The following is a 27,337-nucleotide window of genomic DNA, read 5'->3' as shown; positions in this document are numbered from 1 at the left end:
CATTTCTTATGCATCCCAGGAGTCATAGAGCAACCCATACCTGTCAGGATTATAAACTCGGAGTCATCCTCTGACTTTGTTTCCAATATGTCTGGGCATTGGAGACAGTATCTGATTACAGTGCCCTTCAAATCCTGAACATGCACACAACGAACAGAGAGAGTCAAGTCAAGGATCAGGACCTGTCGCCCTCAAGCCCACTTTATAAGGGCTCCTGCCCAAAGCAGTGAGGGGAGTGGAAACCCATCCTAAGCTCATCTCAGAAGATGGCAAGGGGTAGCATCTTCCTAGAATAAGGGGTGCCTGGTCTTCCCACAAAGATGCTGTCCACCAGCCTCATCATCCTGCCCATTCCCTGGACACTTTTTCCAGTTCTCACAAGGGTGCCCTATAGACTAGATGCCACCCAGGTTACCATAAACCAGATTTTAGGTAAGAAGGATGGCTGACTATTTTAAACGCATTTGGGAAGCATCTAGAATAGGAATTACTACTGAAAACAAAGTCAAATACTTTTTTGCTAATAAAAATTAAGTGAAAATGCTAAACGCTGCAGGATTCTGCTCTTTATTACAATCCATACAACCACAGCCTTGACTTTTAAGTCCCTTTTCATGTACACATATACCTGTCTTGACCTACAATATAACTAAAATTAGACAAAATGGAGACTATGAAAAATGACCACATAAATCTGAATTTTGAGCCCGCACTGAGGGAACCATCCATCTTGTCACTATCAGAAGCCCGGCCTCCAGAAAAGCTCTCTTCTGAGGGGTGGAGAGCCATCCCAAGATATAAGCTGATGAAACGCTTCCAAAGAAGTTCAATCAAAACAAAAACTACACCCAAAAACTTTGGGATGTCAGTGACAAGCCTATTAAAAACCACACTGACCAGACAGGCCAGGCCCAGTTCTCCACCACCCTCCCCACTCCTGCCATTGATCAGGGACTTTAGGAGGTGAAAGGCAGCCCCTAGATTGCAAATGCAAGATAGAACAGAAGTGTCATGAAGCCAATTTTCCTATTTGTTCAAATGTGAGCTCCTTTTGGGTCCACACTCAAAAATACCCTGGAGAGATGGGGAAGGGGACAGAGCAACTCCACTGGCCAGCACCTGCGGGCACCACTGATGGGCACTGGGCAGAGTCCCAGTGCCCTGTCATTGTCCTGTGGTGCAAACACAGACCAACCTGCAAGATGTGACAGCTTACTTTCATAGAACTGCCCCCTGGTCACTCTTTCCCTCCTCCTCTTCCCTCTCCTGTCCCTTTCTGGCCTTCCTTCTGTTGTCAAAAACATTGTAACAGGATGGGCAATGACTAGCTGGTTCAGATCACCATAATTTCCGCCCACCCTCCTCAAATGTCCCTACTGTGTCTTCCACATTTCTCTTCATGGGTAGATTCACAGCAAACTTCAGAGGTTTCCTTGATGTGGAACACATCTGCCAATTCAGAGGGAAAGTATGGTCACCCACCCCGCTACCACCACTCACAGAATTGTTAGCAGAAATACAACTGCACAATTGAAAGCAGAGGCTACAAAAAAGGACCACTGTCCAGGTGGTGTAGCTCAAAGGACTCTCCTTGAAAACATTGACCTCCTCTCTTTTTCCCTCTGTTCCAACCACTTCTAAAAGCCATGGTCTAGGGAATCAGTTACTTTTTAAAAACATGTTTCCTAGAGTTGGAACAATAATGATATGCAGCTTGGCTTTCTGCATGTGGATCCCAGGAAACCTTGCTTCTTAGAAACAGGTTAAAAACTTCAAAAGAACAATAGCCAAAACTGTGGAAGGAGCCTCGGTGTCCATCGAAAGATGAATGGATAAAGAAGATGTGGTTTATGTATACAATGGAATATTACTCAGCAATTAGAAATGACAAATACCCACCATTTGCTTTGACGAGGATGGAACTGGAGGGTATTATGCTGAGTGAAGTAAGTCAATCGGAGAAGGACAAACATTATATGTTCTCATTCATTTGGGGAATATAAATAATAGTGAAAGGGAATATAAGGGAAGGGAGAAGAAATGTGTGGGAAATATCAGAAAGGGAGACAGAACATAAAGACTCCTAACTCGGGGAAACGAACTAGGGGTGGTGGAAGGGGAGGAGGGCGGGGGGTGGGGGGGAATGGGTGACGGGCACTGAGGGGGGCACTTGATGGGATGAGCACTGGGTGTTATTCTGTATGTTGGCAAATTGCACACCAATAAAAAATAAATTTATTATTAAAAAAAATAATAAGATTTGAAAAAAAAAAAAAGCTCCAAAAGAAATTTCCGAAAGAGTGGTCAGAAGATTGCTACCCTAAGGTTGAGGGAAGAATCAGAAGGATGTGACTGCAAGCTCCTGTCATGGTGATGCCGTTTCGGTGAATCTGGGGGAGCAGTCAGGGAGGGGATAGTCCTGACAAGCTCCCAGAGTGATTCTGATGCAGTTCAGGTCTGAGAATCACACTTGCAAAGTACCATGCTACTTATTCTAGAAGCAGTGGTTCTAGAAGAGTAGTTACAAGCTTGGACTCTGAAGCTAAACTGCCAGGCCCTGTCCCTTGTGAGCTGTGTGAGCTTGGGTAAGCCACCTACCCTCCATGAGCCTTAATGCTCCCTACACAAAATAGGGGGACCTGACCTCATAGAACCCCTGCGAGGATGAAATGAGCTAACGAACAGGAAACATTCACAACATGCATGGCACACAGTGGGGGTGGGGGTGTGCAAGCATAGCTGTTATCCTACAAACCAGGAACTTAATGGAATTAACACTGAAGCACCTTCAATGCCTCTCACAAGGCTATATTGGGGTATGCAAAGTGGAGATCCACGGCTACCCAATCTACTCTGTCAGCCTATTTTTGCTGGCACAGAATTTATTTATGTATTTTAAGGATTTTATGTATTTATTCATGAGAGACACAGAGAGAGAGAGAGAGGCCAGACACAGGTAGAGGGAGAAGCAGGCTCCATGCAGGGAGCCCGACATGGGACTTGATCCCGGGTCTCTAGGATCACACCCCGGGCTGAAGGTGGAGCTAAACCACTGAGCCACTGGGGTCAGCAGTGGCACAGAATTTATATATCTATATCTATATCTATATCTATATCTATATCTATATATAGATATAGATAGATAGGATAGATAATTTTATTAAAAAATATGAATTGAATGCCTTTAGATGGCACGTCAGTTCTAATCAACAACTTCTGTTTTTGTTTTTATTTTTTAAGATTTTATTTATTTGAGAGAGAGACAGAGACAGAGAAAGCACAAGCAGGGGGAGGGACAGAGGGAGATAGAGAAGGAGACTTGCTGCTGAGCAGGGAGTCTGATGTGGGGTTCAATCCCAGGACCCTGAGATCATGACCTGAACTGAAGGCAGACACTTTGAGCTATCCAGGTACCCCAACTTCCCTCTGTTTTATGACTGGCTGTCCATTCACCTTGGTGAATGATTTGCCTGTCATTTGAATTTCTGACTCTAGGGTTCTTCTTTGCCATGGGGTGCATGCTCTGCAGTCATCTATGTTTTGTCACAGGAAGCTGGCTGCTATAAGTGATGTGGTGGGTGGTTGGTAGGTGTGTAGGTGTGAGGGGGAGGCACACCCACAAGGCTGCTTCTGAGCCTGGCTTTTGTTCCGGAGTGTGTCTTTACATGGAGAAGAGACCTATGGGTGTATTACCTATGGGTGCAAAAAAAATTACTTTTTCTGCAGAAAGCTTCCAACTGTGCTTCAAGGTACACTCCACCCAGATCTTACACCCTCTCCGCCCTGCGTTTTATGGCTACACAACCTAGGGCCCAATATGGAACCTCTACCAGGACTATGAGAGTCTCCCTGAAAACCAGTGATTCCTAGGGAAAGGCAGTCATGGGTTTTTCCTCAAGGTGCACTTTAGGATCATAAAACCCCAGCCAGCTGGGAACCCCCCCTGGCCTCCCCACATCTCTTCAAATGTGTGGTGTTTGGTGGACTTTCAAATTTGGTTTATATAATAGAATCTGAACACATTCACATACTGGTTCATATTCATCCAAACTAGCTCACATTTATATGCTTCAAAAAGCTTAGTTAACAAATATTTGGTTTCAAAGTCTTCACAGGTCTAGGCTCAGAAAAATTATTCAAAATAACAAATGTAAGTTCTCTTTCTTTCATGGCATTAATCAGACTTTGGTAGCCATTAATGGCACAAACTAGTTCCTAGCATTCTTCTCCTCCCTGACCAGAAGGCTGAGCTTCCAGGTCCTTCTATGGCCAGGTGGGGCCTTTTGACAATTTACAGCTATTGGGTTAAAAGTAGAGAAGATGTGGTCACTTTCAGCCAAAGCTCTTCTGATTGGAGTAACCAGCAATGTTCCAGATGCCTGGACACTAGAGGACAAGCAACATGGAGGAGAGCACACAACCAAGGTGTGGCGCATATATAATGTGAATAAGAAATGAACCTTAGGGTTTTAAGACACTGAGATTTTCAAGTTACTGGTTATCATGACATTATCTAGCCCATTCTGACTGATAAAAACACTAGTCACTAATACAAAGTGGGGAACGCATTTCAAAAACAATTTCCAAATCAGAAGGTAGGAAGAAAAATAATATGCCTTGGAAACTCTATGCTGCTGAACCATCTTTAGCTTTTAGGTGTGAGGCCATCTTCATTATATCTGATATTCTGAAGCCAATTAGGATAAGAATGAGGTAGTGGTTTTAAACTATGACTGCAAATCCTTTGAAATTCTCTCCATTAATAGGTGGCAGGGTGGGGGGCAGGGGGCCTAGTCCCTCTTCCCTTGAAACTTTGGCAGCCTTGTTCAGCCAATAGAGTTTGCAGAAGGGCTAGTATGTGACTTCTGTGTGTGGGTCACAGAAGGCCCTGCAGCTTTCCCGTACTGCCAGGAGTAACCCTATGTACAAGAAGTCTGACTCTTGTGGCCAAAAGGTGAAGAAGCCTCTAAAAGATTCCAGATCCCAGATATCTGTGTCCCTCTCAATCCTTCTAACCTTCCCACGGAAGACCCCAGACATCACGGAGCAGGGGTAAGCATTCCACTGCCATGTCCAAATTCCTGACCTATAGGGACTGTGAATGGGCTGAAATCAGTGTTGTAGGGTGCTGCTAAGTTTGGAGGTCACTTGTTAAGCAATAATAGGTGACCAGAGCAAAAAGGGAACAGCCTAAACAGTGCTTCAGGCTGATTCGTTGCTTGACTATTCATTAAGTGGGGAAAGAAGCTCAGGTGTAAGTGAAAGGAGGCCCCACACAGCATGCAGGTTGGATGCATGAGTATCAGGCTTGGGTTTAGTCCATCTCTGGCACTTACTAGACAAGGTTCTTTGTCTCTCTGTGCCTCCTTTTGGACATTGAGATGCTAATACCAATTCCTGATCCACAGGGTTGTTGTAAGTAACCATGGAAGAGGATACCACATGGCCCTCGGCAGCATCCTCAGCCCTGCCTTCACAGCTCTGTGAAGGGTGAGCCGTGAGACCTCGCCTGCAAAGTACGCAGCTTGTACATGGGAACATCAAATCCATGCCTGCTCTTGCTTCAGCAGTCTTGGAAGCCAGAAAATCTTATGTTTCCCGGCTGGGTTTAGGTCACAGGCAATAGAATTGGCTGGAGAGCCAGATGGAGAATTGAGTCAGTGGCTTTGCCTAAATCTTGGGAAGAGGATATGTCTCCTTTTGCCTGCATCTATATACAGTTTGTGTCTTGGGTTCTAAAGTTTTTATTCTTCTTCAGCAGTTTTTTTTTTTTTTTTGTAAGTAGGCTTCATGCCCAGCCTGGAGCCCCACACGGGGCTGAGGACCCTGAGATCATGACCTGAACTGAGATCAAGAGTTGGACATTTAGCCAACTGAGCCACCAAGGCACCCCTAAGAGATTTTTCATAGCTGGCACTGAGTACCCACTACGTGCCAACCACGACTCCAATTCAAGTTTTGAGTTAATTTTCTTTAAAGTCTATGAGGTAGGTGGTATGATCCCCATTTTACAGATGAGGAAACAGAGGCTCAGAGGCATTACATAACGTGCTCGAAGTCACAGAGCAGACAAGGGGCAGAGCTGAGATCTGAACCAAGTCAGTGCCTTGATTTTAACTGCATAGGTGTGCTGTATCTCACTACCCTAGACTGAGCTTCTCATTTTCAAAACAATTTGTCTTTATGCCTTTAAAGTTTTCTCTGTTACAGGTACACTATCTGAAAACTGCCTTTCTAAATCTTTTTTTTTTTTGATTGTTTTTATTTATTCATGAGAGACATACACACAGAGAGGCAGAGACACAGGCAGAGGGAGAAGCAGGCTCCATGCAGGGAGCCTGATGAAGGATTCGATCCTGATCCCAACCTAAGCCAAAGGCAGACGCTCAACCACTGAGCCACCTTGGTGTCCCTGGAAACGGCCTTTTTAAAGAACAATGAAATATAACAGTCACAGGGAAGCACACACACAAATTATATGTAAAGCTAATGCTTGTATTTCTGGTGCCACAGCCTCTCTGAGCTCTAAGTGAATTCATCAAATTCACCATGCTTAGCGCACCTCCAAGATTTTTCTTTAGTTAAAGGACTCTCTCTGGATTCCTCTCTGCAAAATTTTTATCATGAATAGATGATTTAAAAGTGCATACTACAAATGCCTTCTGCTATTTTAATTTTTTCCTGCTTTCTCATTTTAATTGCCCTTGTGATAGCACTCTGTATTATTTCATTCCTTGGCATATAGCTAATTTTTAGATGTGTCCTGCGGCATGCAAAAAATGTATGTGGTGATGCTGTTTGGTGTAGTATCTACATATGCCCATTAAGTCAAGTATGTAAACTATGCTGTCCAAATATTCTATAGTTTTACCAATTTTTTTAACCTGCTTGTTCAGTAATGGCTAAGAGGAGTGTTAAAAATATTCCAGAGTGATTGTAGATTATTTCTTCTTATGGTTTTGTTAATTTTTTGCTTTGGATTTTAATATTGTAAGGTCTAACTGGGAGAATTAAATCTGGGTCATTATAACGAGTCCTTCTTTATCTTTATTTATTTATTTTTTTATGTTCTTTATCTTTAGCAATACTTTTGACCTTTATCGGGAACAAACAAAGCTAAGTTTTTGGTTATCATGCGTATATGCCTTATATTAAAGCACGGGGACAGGACCCATGGGCAGAAAGAGCTGCCCATTTGTATGTATCTTTTAACATATTTTTGAACTTTCAAATTTTCTATTTTTTTAAGATGCATCTCTTATAATGAGCTTTTAGTTGTCTTTTTAAAAAATCCACACCCCATTTTTTTCCCTTGGGCATTTATTTCCTCTACATTTAAAGAAATAATTAATATAAAATCGTTTAAATCTACCATCTTACATGCCTTTTGGGCCACCTGGTTTTCTTTCTTCTCTTGGACTGATTTTATTTTTTTATTTTTTATTTTTTTTGTGATTTCCTCTCTTAGGTTGGAAGTTAAGCCCTTCTCTTTTTATATTTTATGTGATGGTTACCTAGAAATTGCAGGATGAATCCTTGACTTATCAAAGTCTAATGATCATCTGTGCCTTCATTTCCTCCCAGATAAGCAAATCCTCAACCAGGATTACTTCCATGATGCTTATAGCTATTCTGGTTCTATATTTTACTTCTCTATAATAGAACATGATAAATATTTTCAGCACCAGAAGGCATTATTATTAATGTTTTCTACAGCCAATGTTTATACAAATCAACCCTTCTATACAAATCAATTTAATCTTTTAAGATTGAATATTTGGACAACCCTATATGAACCCTTCTTTTGTATAAACCCTGTTTATACAATCAGCCTCTCTTTGCTTTTCACTCTTCCAACTGAAGGGTGTCCTTGAGAACTTGCTTTTGTGTGGGTCCGCTGGCAGTCCATTTTCTCAATTTTTGTTTGTCTAAGTGTCTTTATTTTGCTCTCATGTTAGAAAGACCATTTCTAATTGTCAGCTCTTTCTATCTTCTGATTTTCAGTGTTTGCTGTTGAAAAATTAGTTGTCATACAACTGTGTCTTTGATTTTTCTACAGTTTTAGTCTGATATGTCTAGATGTGAATTGACATCTATTCATCCAGCTTGGGCTTCTAGAACCAGTGGGTTGATTTCTTTAACTGGTTCTGGAAATCTTTAGCCATGATCTTTTCCAGTTTTACCAACATCCCAGTCTCTCCTCTCCTTTTGAGATTCCTTACCACATCCTTCAGGTGGCTTACCCTCTCTTCTGAATTTTCTATTGATTCTAGCACACATCACTTTGTCTCTTCAAGTGCCTAGTTGTCTGGCCATTTTGTTCAAAAAATTACTTCTAGAAATAACATGAGACTTAGAATAGCTTCCTTCATCTTCTGAGGGAGGTAGTAGTTCAGAGTTGTGGATTTATAACCCTCTGGACTGTGGTCTGTACGCTACGTACAGTTGTGGAATGATTCCTTTTGAGTTTGCAATGTAAAACAGGGCTTGGTGTGCCGGGATCTCTGCCGTTGGTGAGTTTTTAACATTAACCATTTTTCCTTTAGCCACATGAATCTGCCACACGGGTGTGCCTCTTAGCTGGTTAAGTCCTTTGTGCAGAAGAGGCAGGTGGCAATAGACCAGGTTTTCCACCCGAACCTGAGGCCTGTCACCCACACCTTATCTAATTTGCCAAAAGCAGCTGTTCTTAGCACTTCTCCTAGATAGACAAATACCTTAGCATAGAAAGTGCTCTGGCTCATTTCCCAGAGCTCCAACCTCTTCTCTATTCGTCTTACTAATTTATTAGGTCATTGGTCACTGATGCTTTTCACAAAATGCTTTTATCTATTTCTTTCAGCATCTTTTTTTTCCACCCCAGAGGGAGGGTAAGATTGAATCACCTAGGTCACAAGTACTAGGAGCCCTTCACACAGGATTTTTTGTTTTGTAACCATTTTCCTGCCAGTACTTAAAAGTCAAATTTCATCTGAAAACCCAGACTTCTAAAAATCCAGAAAATCTGGCCACCCCAGACTTATATATTAATAAAGCAATACCCAGAGAGAGCAGAGCATCATCAAAGTTCCTACTGTGCTCTGAGGTCTTAAACTAGCCCTAAACTAAGATTTGCTGCCTATTCTGTTAGCATCTGAATTTGCTACCCCTGAACAAGCAATAATGGAGCATAAGCAGTGAAACTATTTTGATATTCATGAGTATACGTTTTACCCAGGTAGTTACATATCCAGGAATCTAGAAAATTCTAATTTAAATTTTCTCTTTTTCTGAAATAGAGATTCTCATGGTGAGGAGCTTGAAGATGGTGAGGGAAGGCTGGCAGATGTGCACGAGAAGCCCAGGAAACTTATGGGGAGTGAAGGGGCTGAGGTCCCCTCACCACCACTCCTCCCTACTCCCTGAGACTAGGTTATTCAAATTCTCAGCATGGACTGTACTGATCAGGGCTAAGATGAAGGAACTGTCTATAATCCAGGAACTGTCTCCTCTCAAGCCAGTCCTCACAGGCTACCCCAGGGCCTGGCAAAGCAGCCGTGTGAAGGAAGCTACAGAGCCGAGCCGCTGAGACGCCAGGCCCATTTGGGCAGGGAGAACTCCCAGATGAGGGAGCCTGGAGAGGATGAGTTCTTGTCCTCTCCCTGCTGGGGAGCCGCCAAGGCCTAGGAAGCTAGATGGTGGAGCCCAGCACCACCACAACTTCCAGGCCCACCCATGCCCATGGTGAGGCCCACCCTGAGGTGATGATACTGCTTCTCCTGGGAAAAGTGAAAGTCTCTCTGCACTTTCCATAGCTGCCACTGCACACTCCACTGGATGAAATTGGTTCCAGGTATTCCTTAGCTTCTAGAAAGTAAGTCTTCTAAGAAGAGGACTAATCCCCTGGAAAGGATTTGAGGACATTATACGGGATAGGAAGTTGGAAAGAGAGACCAGACTTCCCACTACTCTGGAGCTGTGAGACTCAAGGATTGCATTTGAGAACTCTCAGAGGACACGCTGGGCGGGGGGGTGGGGTGGGGTGGACAGGGACATTGAGGGTATGCCAGACCAAGGATGGGTGCCCTGGTTACTCTATTTTTTATAGATGGGTGTGCATCCCCAAAGTTTTGGACAGCACATAGTATAGCACCCCAGTGTCCCTCGGGGGACAGAGTCTAGGTTCCAATACCAGCCATACTCCTTAGAAATAGTAGATTATTCAAATTCTCGGGGATAAAGTCTTCTCATTTGTAAGACATGGATGAATGAGTACCCATCACATTGGATTATGGTGAGAATAAGACATCAGATACACCAAACACATACCTTTCTACCTTTCTACCTAACCTTTGTATGTGATACACGGGATACATATAATGAGTGCTATTATTATTATTATTATTATTATTATTATTTCTGAAGCAGGAAGCCTGGCTTGTTAGAACAAGGTGGAAGTGAGTGAGTGGACCAGCATCTAGCCCCAACAGGTTGACCTTTGGTAGGAAGACAATCATCTCTCTGACTTCTGCTTCCTTGCCCATAAAATGAAATTCATATTATCTTTCCTGATGGAAGATCAGATTAAAAACAAAGGATTAAGAATATCAGAAGTGTCCTCAGCTCTTTGAAAGAAAGGCACCCAAAGTCACTCCAGTCAGAAGTAATATTTCTCTGCCTTAGGGAGCAAGCCTAGCCCCAGGAAAGCTTGCCTTGCCTGTGTTTGTGTCCTCCGTGGCCCCATCTATGCAGCCAGGGGGAAGGCAATCAGCCTGCAGTTGGACAAGATGATGCTGAAAGCAGAAGGAACAGACGTCACTGTGCTTGGAACACATTCCTCAAGGGTGTATTGGTTTCCAAAGCAGCTAGTTTGCAAGGACTGCCACACTGAGCGTGAACAGCAGAAGTAAAGTGGAAAGAAAATTTCTATGAGGATGCCTGAGTCATATAGTAGAGGCAGTATAGAAGAAAAACCAATACCAGGCACTAAAAAATTAGGAATGACCCTCTAGAGACACCTGGGTGGCTCAGTGGGTTAAGCGTCTGTCTTTAGCTCAGGTCATGATCACAAGGTCCTGGTATCGAGCCCCACATCAGGCTCCCTGCTCAGCAGGGAACCTACTTCTCTCTCTGCCCCTCCCCCTGTTCATGCTCTCTCTCTTGCTCTCAAATAACTAAATAAAATCATTAAAAAAAAAAAATGACCCACTAACTTAAGATTCTTCTTCCTGTTATAAAGACTTCTCAGTGGAATTTATGGACAGCTAATATACATTTTATGAGCTCAGTGACTGAACATTTCTTCTACTTTTGACAAAAGAACATGTTCTTTTGGACTTTGCCTGCAAGACATAGCTGCCATATAACCCTCAAGTATTTTAAGTACATTATTGACCTTTACCTAGTAATTGAAATGGTGCTAGACTGTCTACCCACACTTTTAGCAAGTCTCCCTATCTTGGTAAAATCAAATTAGAACTTTCTTTAGTTCAGCCCTGGGTTATTTTGAATCGTTCAGTTCCACTGGTATAACTGTGTGAAGAAAACATAGTCTAACACTGTGGAGTTGATACTGAGGCAGTGTTTCTATGGAGATGCAAAGCGAAACTGATTTTCTTAGTTCTCTTTTTTGTTAATTATCTGAGGAGTAGAAACAGGTCTTCAAAGTCTTGGGATATTTATCTGAGTTCTATTCTGTACTTTTTGTAACTTTCTAGAAGGAGGAGAGAAAAGCAGAGGTGAGTCACCCTGCTTCCTAGTAGTTCGGCATGAGGGATCTTTCTGCTCTAGCAGAGGTGGAAATAAGCATCATGAAGGTCTTCCTAGCAGGACTTCTAAAACTTGACTGTGCACACGGATTACCTGGGAAGCTTGTTAAAATGCAGAACCAGATTCAGCAGGTGTGGCAGAGGGTAGTGGGTGGGCAGTGAGTCTGCATTTTAAGAAGCAAGCAGGTCATACTGATGCAGCTGGTCCTTTGGGTAGCAAGAGTTTGAAATGCTGATAGAAACAGTCTACATTATAGCTGCTTTTAAGCTTTTTATCAAATCTTGTCCATTAAAAGGATGATGACTGCAAATTCTGAGCAATATCGGAATGAAACATACCATGTGACTGTAAGTCGAAATTGGGGGTTTGGATTCACCAATATCAAAATGCCCACATGGCTACACATAGTATAAAATATACAGTTGGAAAATCGTAGTAAATCATCCAAGCATCTTAAGTTTTGTTGAACACCCATACCTGCCATCCTAAATGTAATTTCTAGAGATGTAACTAACAGCAAACAAAGAATAAAAAGTAACAATAGACTGGTTGCTTCCTATGGGATGTGGGACTTCTTTGGAGAGTGGATTGGAGGATCACTGATAAAGCACCTCAAGTGCAAGAGCACCTCTGACCAACTCCTGGAAGCCTGTTCAGCCCCAGGATACAAAGTCCAAGCTCTCCTGGCTTTGTGCACCTGTGGAAATGCTTCTCGTATGTTTCAGCTATTCACCAGGGCTCTCTCTTGTGCTTTTCTTTTTTATCCCATTTCTCCACAAGTTCTTCCTTTATATTTTTCCTTTTTCTTCCAAAATATAATGCTGCTCATCTGAAAATCATTTGTAAGCAACTGCTTTTAATAGGAAAAAGAAACTTCCTTCAAAAAATCAAAATTCTAAAAAAAAAGGAATTTAATTTCATGAACACAAACATGTTCTAAGTAAGACATTTTCCTCTCATGTTTCACTGCAACCAAAAGCCAGGGAGTTCAATCTCAGGACGTCAAATTGGGGGATTTCCAGAGATACTTGATACTTTTTCTGAAAACTTGAAAATTCATCTCCACATATAAGCAAACACACACAGGAATATAAATGTAACTTTACCTTTTACAACATGTATTGTTTAGCCAAACTCATTTAGATGTATGCTTCACTGAATGTAATCAGAAATCATGCGTAATGTTTTAAAACCTCTAAGGCAAGGGTCAGCAAACTATCGTCCTTGTCTGGCCCATGACCTGTTTTTTTCAGCCTGTGAACATGAATGGTTTTCGTGTTTTTAAACAGTTGGAAAATATCAGAATATTTTGTGACATGTGAAAGTTACATGAAATTCAAATTTCATTTATAAATAAATTTACTAAATGATTTATACATTGTCTAGGATGCTTTTGTGCTACAATGGCAGTTGAGAAGTTGCAACACCGACTAATATAATATGACTAATGTTATGAGTTTAATTGTGACCCCCTCTCAAAATTCATATGTTGGAGTCCTGAATCCCCCAGTCCCTCAGTAAGTGTCTTCTTTGGAGATAGGGTCTTTACAAAGGCAATTAGGTTAAAATAAGGTCATCGGTGTGCACCCTAATCCAATATGACTGGTGTCCTTCTAAGAAGGAATAGTTCGGACACAGACATGTATGGAGGGAAGATGATGTGAAGAGATAGAGTAGATAGAGTTTGGCCATCCACAAACCAAGAAGCAAAGTCACAGATCTTTCTCTCTCAGCTCACAGAAGGAATCAACTCTGCTCACACCTTGTTCTTGGACTTCTAGCCTCCAGAACTGGAAGAGAGTCACTTTCTATTGATTAAGCCACCCAGTCTTTGATACTTTGTAATGTCAGCCCTAGCAAACACATAAAACCGGCAAAACTTAAAAGTACTTACTACCTAGCCTCTGATAGAAAAAAGCTTGTTAACACCTCTTCCATAGGACTAATGTTTCTCATTTAATACTTTGAAGCCAATAAGCACCTCATAACCAGCAACAGAGATTCCAGAATCTTCTCTCCAATAAGCCTACACTTTGTCTCACACTTGCTCTTGTCTTTAAATCATTTCTCTCTGGAAAATGAGCTGGGAACAGCCAGCCAGTTGTATACCATCTTGGATAAAATAGGATTAATAAATAACTCCAACTCAGTATCTTGTTTCAAACCAGGAGGACAGCAAATTTTTTCCATGAGCCCCATCAGGGTAGGGATTCTAAAGAATGGGAGGAGTAAGAGGAGGGAATAGAAAGACAGGTAGAGAATCTCAACTTCATTTTTTAACCTTTCTAGAAAGTATGGCATATCTAAAATACCACGTCACAAGGGCCTGGGAACCCTCTTATAAGACCAAGTCTTTAGAAGCTGACATTTCTCTTAAGACATCATCTCCCAGCAATACAGATTCAGCAGGTGTGGCAGAGGGTAGTGGCCTTCAGAGAATTTAATGGGAAAAGATAGGACAAGACAGGTTAATGCCATTATAAAACAAGTTACTAATTAGTCTGAGACTTTTTGATCCTCAGGTGATTAGAAAATTGGTCTACACTGCTAGTAATAAAAATAATGACAAGAACAATGGTATTAATAACTAACATTGAGCACTTTGTATGTGCCAGGCGTTGTCCAAAACACTTTGTATGAATGATCTCATTTAATCATCACGATTCTATGAAATAAAAAGTATTTTGATCTCCATATAATTGGAGAGTAACTGAAACTTACAGAAGTTGCCCAAGATCACAGAATACCTAGGGCCCAAGACCAAGGATGTATGATACCAAAGCCTAACCTTTGAACAATTGGACATCGTGCCAAAATCTTGGAGCAATTTTATCCACCTGAGAAAGTGACTACAGTTTTCTTTTTTCCTCTCCATATTATGCATGTCTTTTATTGTGATGCTTTGACATCTTAGGGCCTTGCTGATACTGCAAGGAACTGCCCTGTCCAGAGTTAGCTAATTGCTAAAGATAGCAAATAAGTACCCTAGGAACATGCCTTTCATGTGCAGACCAACCAATCCAAAGTCCAATCTCCAACCATCTCCCCATGGGGCCCTCACATTCTAGGCCACTCTCCACCATCCCTAATCACTCATGGGCCAGGTATCAGATAACCAGGGACAGCTTCTCTGCCCCAGAGCCTGCTGAAATTATTCAAACTAATTAATCCTAAACCTACTTACACTGTCTCATGTGTTCCTCTCTATATAAACTACAATAAAATCTCTTGCCCACATTTCCCCCCACTCTTCCGGCCTCAAAACTAATCACAGTGTTTCCCATGTGGCCCTGCATAGAGTGGCATGCCTCTCCTCTTGGGAACAGTGACTAACAAGCTATCCTTTCAAGCCCAATCGTCTCCTGTTCTGTTGGCCTCACCATACCTGAATAATAACAAAACCTACGTATTAAAATACTCCCATGGCCTCATTACGTCCCATACCACTATGATTAAGTCTAGAAACACAGGCCCTAACCAACAAATATCTCACATGATGATTTCTTTCTTTTTTCATTTTAAGATTTTATTTAATTGAGACAGAGAGAAAGAGAGACAAAACAGGAGAAGAGAGAACACAGAGGGAGAGGCAAACTCCCTGCTGAGCTGGGAGTCAGACATGTGGCTCAATCCCAGGACCCTGGGATCATGACCTGAGCCAAAGGCAGACAGACACCTAATAAACTTAGCCACCCAGGTGCCCCTCAATATGATGATTTATATGAACCAAATGTCTGGAAATAAAACCCAAGGCAAAAACAAACAAACAAAAACCCATAAGGCAATTTCATAAAACCTTTCACTATTTTTTCTCCTGCCTAAGATCTAAGCATTCTGTACTGAAATGCTGCCCTTCTGGAGGTTGCCATACCTCCTAGCTTTCCTGGAAGGCAAAAAACAAAGGAAGGGGGAACTCCTTCACCTGCATCTGAAACAGGGTTTCTCTTCCTGGGATCAGGAAGTCAAACTTAGGGACACCTGGGTGGCTCAGCAGTCCAGTGTCTGTCTTTAGCTCAGGGCATGGTCTAAGAGTCCTGGGATCGAGTCCCACATGGGACTCCCCTTGAGGAGCCTGCTTCTCCCTCTGCCTGTGTCTCTGCCTCTCTCTCCATGTCTCTCAAGAATAAATAAAATCTTTTTTTTTTAAAAAAAGGGATGTCAAAATTATCCAAGAACAGACAGGAAAGCTAAAACAGCCACATTCCTTCCCTCAACCACCCAGATCGTATGTTCCCCAGGAAAAATGCATGAACCATGGTGGCCAGCCTAGGCAGTGTCTCCTCCTAATGCTGCTTGAGTGCATGGTCTAGTCTAGAGCCTTCTCCTGAAGGTCACAGCCAGTCTCCATCTTCACCATCAGTATTCATTTACCAAGATACACTCTTATTTATGAGCAAAGGAAATGATTTACTCTCCACCAGAGAAGGGCACTGCTTCAAAGGAAGCCTGAATCACCGCCAGCTGATGAGCTTTGAGGAGCTTTCTGCTGAAGGGCATGGAAACGTGGTTGGGCTGTGTTTCTGGGGTGGAACAAAGAGGATGCTGGGAAAGCCAGACTGTGCTTGCCACAGTTGTCAAACCCATTCATCTGGTGAGAGGAGTTATGGCCAGTGACCCTCTGTACTTGTGTGACCAAGGCAAATTCATTCATGCTCCCTTTTCAGGCTGAGTAAACAAGATCCAGCAAGACTCTGTGATTTGTGGACATAAACAGTGCCAGGTTAACCAGTAGCTGGTTAGGCATGTGCTTTGGGCACAGAAAAGCAGAGACACCAAAATAAACAGCATCATAAGGAAAAAAACAAGAATTATGTTGGATTTCTTTACCTTTATTAACAAAGTTAATTTTGTTTTTTGGGGGGACACCTGGGTGGCTCAGTCGGTTGAGCTGTCTGCCTTCAGCTGGGGTCATGATCCCTTCCTGGGATTGAGTCCCATGGGGCTCCCTGCTCAGTGGGGAGCCTGCGTCTCTGTCTCCCTCTGTTGTTCCCCAGCTTGTGTTCTCTGTGTGTGTTGTGTGTGTGAAATAAATAAATAAAATCTTTTTTAAGTTTTTGTTTATATTTTAAATTATGTATAGGGAAGTAGGGAGGGGAAATATATATTTTTTCAGAGTTTGGGGTCTCTAAATCTTAATTTAAAATTCACTCAAAGCCAGGATCAAGGCACAACTTTTAGTTCTTCTGCTTCTTAGGGCCACCAGGTTCTTGGGATAAATTGGTAATGTCAGATAGCCTTAAAATATTTGGAGTAAGGGTCTCTTTTGTGCTTACTGCCAAAAAGAGGGATTTGAGCTAAACTCTATGGGTTCAACATGAGTGGTTTATAGCAGCAGTCAGATCTCATCAGGCACACACTTTCCCACAAATGCTAGAACACCCACTCAGGACCGTGAAGGGAGTTCTGATCCCAGCAGAGGCAGGGAAAGGCCCATTGTCATCAAAACCCTAATCATCCCTGTACCGTGACAGACACTAGCCCCTGCGAAACACCTGCCAAACTTCCAGTCCAAGGGAGTTTTTTCACACACCAACAGATGATCATCCCCAGTTCTCAGTTCCAAGGAAAACAATCCATAGTAATAGACTGTGAGTCCAGATTGCAATAGCTAAGGGAGAAAAAGAAGAACTGTTCTGCTCACCCTTTTTAGGAGGCTAGTCACCTAGGTGAGCAGAAATAAAGAAAATCCCTATATCTTTGCTTCTTTCTCAAGTTTCATCCTGCTCCAAGTGACACTGATTTGTGAACACACAGCTGTACTAAATTCCTTTCTACGCCACTAGAGGGAAATCTAACCCACCTGACCAGACCTGTTTTTTTTTTTTTAATAATAGCACAGAACCCAATTTTAAGGTTCTAGAAAATGTTGAGACATTACCTTGTTCCATTCTTTCCATGCCTGCCTATATTTAAAAATTATTTGAATCTATGTGATCATAGAGACTTGTAGAAAAGCACAGACCAGCCATCTTAATTGGGCAGGCGCCCTCACAGTTGAGAAATTGTCCTAACAGTCAATCTGAATCCCTTCCAGTTCAGCTTGAGTTTATTTCATCAAATTACATATTCATTAGTTATGGAGAACAGCTGGTCATCTTTCTCAGCATCATATTATTCTTTAAATTCCTCAAGACCTCCAGGTCATGCCTCTCTTACAAGCAAAATGAGCCAGCTCTTTAACTTGGCCAGAGAGTGTACATCCCAACCTTTTAACCACGTGTTTCTTTTCTAAATTCTCTCTACATCACTCCACCCTCCACCATGTTTTAAAATTACAGCAAATACAGACTAAACTCTGAGGCGAAAAAAAAATGAACTATTTCCTCATCTTTTTCTTTGTGTATGGCTATTAATAAAATCTCTGTGCAGATTTTCTTTTTAAATAACAGCATAATGTTTTATATATATATTTAGTATGAATCCAAAATCATGTGTGTGTATATATATGTATATATATATGTGTGTATATATGTATAGACATTTACAAACATAGACACATGTACATATGTAAGTATATACATATATACATTTTCATCTGGTCATGAAAATTGAATACCTGAGTATCCAGTTATGTGTCATTTTTGAATTCCATTATTTCTAGCTCTTCTCCATTACATATATGATTTCAATTTCTAATTTTATTCTCCTAGTTCTTAACTACTAACTTTAGAACCCCTGTTGAGTATAAATCCTAATAAGTATGTATTTAGAACATTGTTTTTAAAATAACTTTTAAAACCCATTCACTGTTAAGGGAGAGAGAAATAGTTATTTTCAAAGCACTCACATGTATCTACATCCTTAAGTGTGCTCTAAAAAAACCTATATATTTTTGGTCTTTCTGTCTGGTTCCAGGCACAGAGCTCCCCAAATCCTTTGAACTTCCTAAGTGATAGGAGTGGATTCATTCATAAGTCCCTTTCAACCACACCTGATTTTATGCTGATGAGGTGACTCTTGTGAACCTCTAGTGGCTTCAAAATGAGGGCTGTAGTCTGAGGAACCAATCAGGGGATTGGAGGGCTGGAAATCCCCACTTCCCAGGAAGGGAGAAGGTCTGGAGGTTAGGTTCAATCACCAATGCCCAGTGATTGAATCAATCATAGCTATGCACTGAAACCTCAAAAGAAAACTCCTAAATGGGGTTCAGAGAGCTTCTGAGTTGGTGAAGACTTTAACATGCTGGAAGGGTGGCTGGCATGCCAGGAGAAGCCATGGGAGCCCTGAGCTCTCTTCCCTCTATACTTTGTGCTATGAATCTCTTCCATTTGGCCATTCTTGAATAGTATCTTTTATAATAAACCACCAATAATAAGGAAAGTACTTTCCTGGGTTCTTTAAGTCATTCCAGCTAATTACCAAACCTGAGGAGGAGATCATGGGAACCCCTAAATTTGTATTCTAATGGGTGGAAATGTGGGGAGCCTGGGCGCTCCATCTTCCACTGGTATCTTAGGTGGGAGTAGTCTTGTGGGACTGATCCCTTCATCTGTGGGGCCTGTGCTAACTCCAGGTAGTTAGTGTCAGAACAGAATCTAACTGTTTGTTATCCAGTGGTATATAGAATGAGGGAGTTGGTTGGTGTGAGAAAATATATATCTCAATAAGTAAACACTGAACTAAGGCTCCAGGTACAGCCTTGGGTTCAAGCACAGGTAAGAGGAAATCCTCTCTCCTTGGACCTCAAGGATTAGCAGGTTTTATTAAGACCTAATTTGACTCTCCAATCTAGAAATTACCTGCTCTCTGAGTATTAATGGCTCCCCAAATCAGTTTACTCACCTGCCAAAGCAGGATGATAAACCTACTGGGTGGGGGGTGGTATTAGAATGATAAGCACAATAATGATGCATCAAAAAGAATCTAGAATGGTGCCTGGCACAGAACCTTACAAATGACAACTGATTTTATTCAAACTCTCAAGCATAGGAGAAAACCCAATAGTAACCGAGGTTCATACTGAGTACAGAATATTTCAGTCTCCCATGTGATATAATCAGTCTGAGATATTCCAAAGCAATTAACACTGAATATTTTACTCATTTGGCAAAATTATATTGGGCATTTACCATCTGCCAGGTAGTACTGTATGTACTAGGGATACAGTGAAAAATACTAAGAAAGTCCTAGCCTCCTGGTGTTTACATTCTACTGGGAGAGACACAATAAAACAAGTAAATATATGTGTGAGGCAGGGCTAAGCACTATGGGGAAAGTAAACCTGGGTGAGAAAGATAAGTGCTACTTGAGAGTCAGGGTTATTTTATGCAGGGTGAACAGGGGAGTCCTCATTGAGAAGTGGGAGGGCAAGCCATGCAGATATTGCAGGGAAAGCCATTCCCGGCAGGGGAAATAGACATTGTAAATGTCCTGAGGCAGAGTGTTCTTGGCACATACACAGAACAATGGCTGAAGCACAGAAATACGACAAGAGGTAGGAGATGTGGTCAGCGAGAGAAGGGGACCATTTCCAGTTGGGGGCCTGATACCACGGTAAGAGTTCTGGCTCTTCTCTGAGTGAGATGGGGAGCCACTAAAGGATTTTAGCAGAGCAATGAAGGGAATCTATCTTTTTTTTAAAAAAGGATCATTCTGGTTGCTGTGCTAAGACTAGGGTATGGGCAGGGAGTGGGCAAGGGTGGAAGGAGAGAAACCAGGTAGGACACCAAGGCAATAATCTGGAGGCCAGAACACTAGGTTGGCCCTGGATAAAAATAGTAGGGGTGGCAAGGTGGGGCCAGGCTCTGGTCGTGCTTTGAAGGTCATGTTGGTAGGGTTTGCAGTTGGGGGTGGGATGTGAGATAAGGAAAAAAAAAGAATAATGATGATTCTTAGGTTTTCAGCCACTTACTGAGTTGAAGATGCTGAAAGAGGCAGGGGTCTTCTGGAGGCAGTAGGAACAGGGGGAGGCTGACAGGAGATCACTTTTACACAAGTCAAGTTGGGTGAGCTACCAGAGAGAGATCCAGAGGATAGAGGCCCATGCACGCAAGGGCTCTAAATACAGGTGTTGCTTTTACAATTTTAGACTAATTCAATGACGTGTCATTAGGGGTTAGCAATTCATCTAACTCTTTGCTATTCCAAGTATGGCTCCAAGGAGTCTATTAGAAATGCAGACTCCTCTGGCCTTCCCCAGTCAGAATCTGCATTTTTTAGCAAGATCCCCAGGCAAAGTAAATAAACACTAAAGTTTATGAGCACTCACCTAATTAGAATCATCTGGGAAGCTGTTCAAAAATGCAGTCCCTACCCCAAAATAATTAAGGTAGACTGGGAGTGAGGCCCAAGCCCAGATATCTTTACCAAAGCCCCCAAGTGGTCCTGGTATGTAGCCTGGGTTAGAACCACAGATCCAACTCTTCATCCCTGGCATTCCCTCTGTACTACTAGACTTATACTACTAGTGCTCTCGGAAGCCCATCTCTAAAGAAATGGGAAGATCTAGCATAGCATGAAGATATGTAAGTAGAATAACCCAATGTTCTGGTTTACTGGGGACAGTCTCAACATAATTATCATTGGTGCCCCCCTTTCACTCTCAGATGTATCCTGGTTTAGATGAGAAATTATGTTCTCCCAGCGTAGCACAAAATGGCTCTGTACTTAACATTTCTGGATTATAAAGTCATAATAAGAACAAGTAGAGCAAGATGGCCACCAGCCCTTGGTTGGATAGATGAATTCCATATATGACTCTTGGTGCTGAGATATTGGTCCTTAAAGTATTCTATATACAGCTTATCAGAAATACATAAATTCCTTCAACTGTAAGGAGGGTTGGGGAAAACTGGTCTCCTTCCAAAGCTTGGGGTGAGATAGGGTGTGGCTTTATTCTGCAATTAAAGTACCAAAGCCAATTGTTGATTAGCCATGAGCTGATTATCAGGCTGTGATTATCCAGCCCTTAACAAAACTTCTCCTTCCTTTTCCTTTTGGATCTTTTATTGTTCATTAGCTACTCCACCCTCAGGTTCAAAAGGAAAAGGAGACAAGGTAAATAAAAAGTTAATCGAGCAGTCCTGCTAATAAGCTTGGTGGGAAAGAAAGTTGAAAACAAATAGACTATTTCTGGTCACCGGTGAACTTAAATCCTTTGGCTCATCCCTTTTTCCAAATTATTACCAGCTGGTTTGAGGGCTGTTGAAGGAAGGCCTACTGATTGCCAGTAAAATTAAAGTAATCTTGTATTTTCAAAACTATGTGATCCTCCTGAAACAGGCCTTGAAGGCTTTCCTTCCTGATTAACCAAGGACCAGAGCAAGGGCAAGGCAAGTACCTTCTCCCCTGTCTAGGGCCCCCATCTTCCTCCCCTCACCACCCAGTCCTAGGTCTAGATGGATAGAATTCTTAAAAAACATTTTTGATGTAATTAAGAAATTATTTTACATCATTTAAAACAAATAGCATAGTAAATATTGTAAAAATGGACTCAAATAAACAAATCCACAGGCAGGATCAGGGATTTTTATGGATTTGGATTATACTACAGGTTTTCCTAGGTACATCCCTAGGATGGTTACAAATGCTTTTACAAAGCTACCACAGTATTAATGCTTCAATATGTTCACATGTCTTTAAAATGTCTGGACAAGGGATGCCTGGGTAGCTCAGCGGTTGAGCAGCTGCCTTTGGCTCAGGTTGTGATCCCAGGTCTGGGGATCAAGTCCCACATCGGGCTTCCTGCATGGAGCCTGCTTCTCCCTCTGCCTACGTCTCTGCCTCTCTCTCCCTGTGTATCTCATGAATAAATAAATAAAATATTTTTAAAATGTCAGGACAAAAGTGTCCATCAATTGATGAATGGATAAAGAAGACGTGGTGTATATATAGATACACCGAACACTACTCAGCCATCAAAAATAATGAAATCTTGCCATTTGCAATGACTGTATGGAGCTAGTGAGTATCATGCTAAGTGAAATAAGTCAGTCAGGGAAAGACAAATACCATATGATTTAAGAAAGAAAGAATATGAAGAATTTAAGAAATAAATATGAAGAATTTAAGAAATAAAGCAGCAAAGAAGAAATAAAGCAGCAAAGGGATAAAAGAAAGAGAGAGAGAGAGGCGAACCAAGAAACAGGCTCTTAACTATAAATAACAAATTGATGATCACCAGAAGAGAGGTGGGAGTGGGGGATGGGGGAATAGGTGATGGGGATTAAGGGGAGCACTTGGATGAACCCCAGGTGATGTATGGATTTGTTGAATCACACTATATTGCTTAATCACTATATATTTGTTGAATCACTAATATAACACTCCATGTTAACTAACTAGAACTTAAATAAAAACTTTTAAAAAGATATATAGACAAGGAACTACCCATCCAAAGTAAAATAGCCAGATGCTGAGAAGCCAGTTGAAGAGAACTCTCTACTCCTCTTGCTATTAACCAGAATGCAGTGGGTCTCAAGTTAAGGCAAGTAAAACATTAATACCTGTTGAATTGGATAGATTAATCAATGTAATCTCTAGACATTCGAGAAGTACTTGACTGGGTGTCTGAGTGTGTGGGGTCGAGGGAGATGGGTATTTGTTCTGCTTCTGGGTTGCAAATCGGAACAAGCTAGAATGGAGGAAGAGGTCTCTGCAGCTGAGGAAGCAACATAGCTGGTCTTTTGCCATCAGGCCCCAGATTATTAATACCCTGAGGAGCAAGCATGCCTTATCTTTGATCTCTGTTAACAGTTGGCCAAAGGCTTTTTCTTCCAGAGCTTTTCAAAGGCAGAAGCTGGGGTCCTGGGAAGCAAGGTATTAAGGAGGCCTCAACAGTCAAACTTAAGTTCCTAGGGATGATTCAGCAGTATTGAGACAGGTGAGCCTGCTGAGCATCTTCTTCTTCTTCCTTAGGGGTATAGATGTCTTTTAAAACCTCATTCTAAATGATACCTCGACTTAAATGTATTATGCAATAGGCTGTCAGTTGGTGAGTCAATGATACAAGCTATTTCAATGAAGAGTTCTATTTTAATGTAACATTATGAGCTGGATCATGAGCTAAATATGGCAAGGCCCACCCAGCCAGGTTTGGAAAGACCCTCGCTCATGATTAAAAAGGGAGGGCCAATTACTGATCAAAAGAACAAGATCAATGAAAGGATTCCCCAACCATTCAAAATGGCAAATTCTTTAAGCCAACAGGATGGAAAATACCCAGTATGGGCCGCTGAAACAAGCATTACTTATGTTTTCTTCACCCACAGATTGAAGTATATACTTAACACACAATCCTCTAGCAGGAGGCCTGTGGAGGTTTTCAGCTTCAAAGGAAGCTTTGGGGGAAAAAAAGTGGCACCACTGGCTTTTGTGGAACATAGATCGTTTTCATACGTGTCTAAAGGCCTGGACATCATATGCCTGCAGTCAGTGTGGAAGGTAAATAAAAATAAGCAAATAATCATAACCACTTACCCTGTGCAAATAGGGAAAAGAATGTTGAGAAAAAATAGCCTCAAGTCAGAGTGAGTCAGAGTTGGTGAGGCCAGGAATATCATTCCTCACCCTGTATGTAGCTCTGGACTTTTAGGCTCTTGCTTCAATCTGGTTTCCCAACATGAGAAGTAGAAGGGTTTTATATGGAAAGAGAGGGTAAGCCTCCAATTCTTACATGATTTGGTACTATCTTGGGTGAAATGTACTCACTGACAAATTATGTTGGCAGAGCATGGCCCGTCCTTGCATGGAAAGCCTGTGATTCTGATGGGGAAGGGCTGAGGACTTTATACTAGCCTCATGCTCTGCTGCTTCATGCTCTTGGTGACCCTGACAATAGCTCTCAGCCTCCCAGGCCTCTCCTTCTACATCTGAGATGATGTGACTTCAAATGGATCTTCTGGTTACAGCATCAGCTGTAAGGATCAATGGCACCCTATCTGTCAAGTTCTTTGCGATGCTCCCAGGAAATATACCATTTTAAGAAAAACACACTAAACCACTGACAAAGAAAGAAAACACTTACTTATATCATTCTAGGGCACAAGGATGGCAGATTATTATTGGAACTTTAAAATGAGCAGCAGCGAGTTTTTCTTTGCTTCTCTACTTCTCCACAAAAGAAGCATTGCATATAGAACTACTGGTTTCACCTCAAGAAATCCTCATCAAGGACTGTGCTTCAAACCTCAGGGTGAAGTAGAGACCAGGGGGCCAGGGTCAGCCAGCAGTGTAGCTTGGTGGGTCCTTTCTGCTATTAATTAACGTTGCCTGCAGCTTTAATGAATGTGAGAGTGGGGATGCTTACGGTTGAGCTATTTATATTTTTTTTTTCTGAGTTCTTAATTAGCTCTATTGTTGACAACATAAGGGGTTTTGCCAAACACAAGGCAGCCCGGCCTTGGCTGGTCTACCTCAGCCTCCCTTAAATTTAAATACAGACCAGCCGTCGCCCCTCAAGAGAAGCTGGGCTCTGCAGAGATCTCAGACAGGAGGCCCATCCACGTTCACACCTCAAGGTCATGATCCAACTCAGAGTCTGCCAAACACCTGGAGATTCATTATCTACAAGTGCAGAGTCAAGGCTCTGAGGAATTGGACCAGCTTGGCTCTCACCAGAAATTTCTTTATCTGTACAAGGTGCTTTTTCTTGATGTCACCCCGATTAACAAACTGCAAAACCATCAAGAAGGGAAAGTCATTTGGGAAACGCTGGTCTACACTCATCATAGAATCCAGAGCCGAACTTTTCTGTTCCAACCACTGTAATGAATGAATGAATACAATCTGCCTGGAGTTACTGCAAGCTTGTCCTTCAGCTGGATCTATCAGTACAGAACTTACTTTCCAGAACTTAACTACGAGCTCACAAGAGCTCTCTAAATTTTCCAGAAGTGATGGGACACACAGGGTTGAAGATACCTGGGGCTCCTGGTCATGACCGCTGGGGTCCCTCTCATAGCTCTCCGCGTACAGTCTGATGGTGGCCCGCATGCCGCTGGAGGAGCTGAGCCGGAAGATGAGCCGTGAAGCGTCCGAGAAAATGATCCTCAGGCCCTGGAACACCCAGAATGGATCAGTGAGCCAATGAACACATAGGGAGTCACAATGAATACCTACTTGTGGTTAATGCTGGGGGAGAGCTAGGGGCCAAACTATGAGCAGGTGCTCAAGTTTCTTTGGTCTGGAGATGTGGGAGCCAGAAAGAGGTGGAGGGACAAGGAGGAGATGATATTTAATAAATGTCCCTTAGAAGCCTACTGGATACAATGGGAGTAGGCAATTTCTCTATTACAGTAAAGCAAATTGCCTGTGATAAGCTTACCCCCATGTGACTTTAGGCTTAGCGAAGTTAAGTTCATCTGTTCTGATTCACCTGATGCCCACATTCAACTGAAGCCTACAATGAAAGGCTCAGGTCTGGAGCCTCAGCTGGGTTCTGAGGTTCCTGGGTACAACCTCATCCCCTTGGCTCTGTCCTTCCTTCTTGCTCTACGACCTGGCCACCAGGGTGGCATGGGGGCAGAGCTGTAGCAGCATTAATTTGCTTTTGGCTCGCAGTATCTCCATTCTCTACGGATCTGTTTTCATCAGTGGTGGGGATATTTGAAAAATAAAACGACCATAAGATCATATTGTAACATTTGTTGAAGGAAATGTGTTTTCTTAAGTCAACTGATAAAGCCCTTGTTATAAATAAGCATACTGGCAGGGGCCAGAGGAAAGAAGAGGAGGAAACAAAATAATTAAGCCTGGTCACTTATTTCTGAAAAAGGAGAAGTCTCGGGCAGCTCTGACATCAGACATTTTCCCTAAGAAATTTGCCCTTGAAACTTGTCTGGCCTTAAATCTTGGTTGTTAAGAATAAGCCATGATTAAAAATATACCTGCCATATAAATCTGACTGCCAGTCCCTTACCCTACCTCCATATCTGCTGGGGTGGGGTGGGGGCCACTGTGATTCTATCTGAATGGTTTTCTGCTTTTTACATCTTGTAGACATATTTTGTTCCAATCCCAAAACAATAGCCTTAGTCTCTTTTGGAGTGATTCAATGTCTGCCACGATTTGTGTAACAAAAAAAGGAGCCAGCTCCCTTCCTGGCAGCTCCTCTCTCTAGGATACTAGCTTTGCAAACAGGATGATACTGACCAGGATTTATTCACTGGGCAAACATTTTAGAGCAGCCCCTGGGGATTGGGTCCTGGGTTAAGCCCTGGGGATAGGAAGATAAAGACACAGTCCTTGCTCTCCATAAGCCTGGACTAGTCATTGCAACATATTACAAGCAGCAACCATTTTCCTAACCACTTCCTGCTGCTGGAGGAGTGAACAGTTAGGACATTCCAAATGGAGTAAATGCCCCAATTCCCTACTACTCAGGAAGGGTTCTAGACCAAATTATGTTCAGACTACGAGGTCCCAAAGGTTCCACAACTATACCCACAGTCATGTTCTTACAAACTATTTCGAAGCTGTGTGTTCTTAATAAGCTTGCACTCACCTTGTCACCATATATGGGACACATGAGTAGGTAATTGGTCGCTCAGGACTATGGTTTATGCATAAGTTGGTTAAAGCAATATTGAAGGCTAAAGTCCTGAGCCACCTGGTCTTGTAGATTCCAAACCACTTGAGGCCCCCTTTTTCT

General features: G+C 42.2%; 1 protein-coding gene across 1 annotated transcript in view; it reads right to left on the bottom strand.

The window, feature by feature from the left end:
* PGM5 (phosphoglucomutase 5) overlaps positions 1 to 27,337 on the bottom strand; it is a 190,231-nt gene that overhangs the window by 11,029 nt on the left and 151,865 nt on the right. Inside the window, exon 10 of the mRNA XM_026001579.2 lies at positions 25,609 to 25,743. Coding sequence (XP_025857364.1) covers positions 25,609 to 25,743 — 135 coding nt within the window. The remainder of the gene's footprint in view (positions 1 to 25,608; positions 25,744 to 27,337) is intronic.

Source organism: Vulpes vulpes, chromosome 1 (assembly GCF_048418805.1).
Source record: "Vulpes vulpes isolate BD-2025 chromosome 1, VulVul3, whole genome shotgun sequence".
NCBI lineage: Eukaryota > Metazoa > Chordata > Mammalia > Carnivora > Canidae > Vulpes > Vulpes vulpes.
Note: the sequence above shows the minus strand (reverse complement) of the source record. Positions and strands in the feature narration are given on the sequence as shown.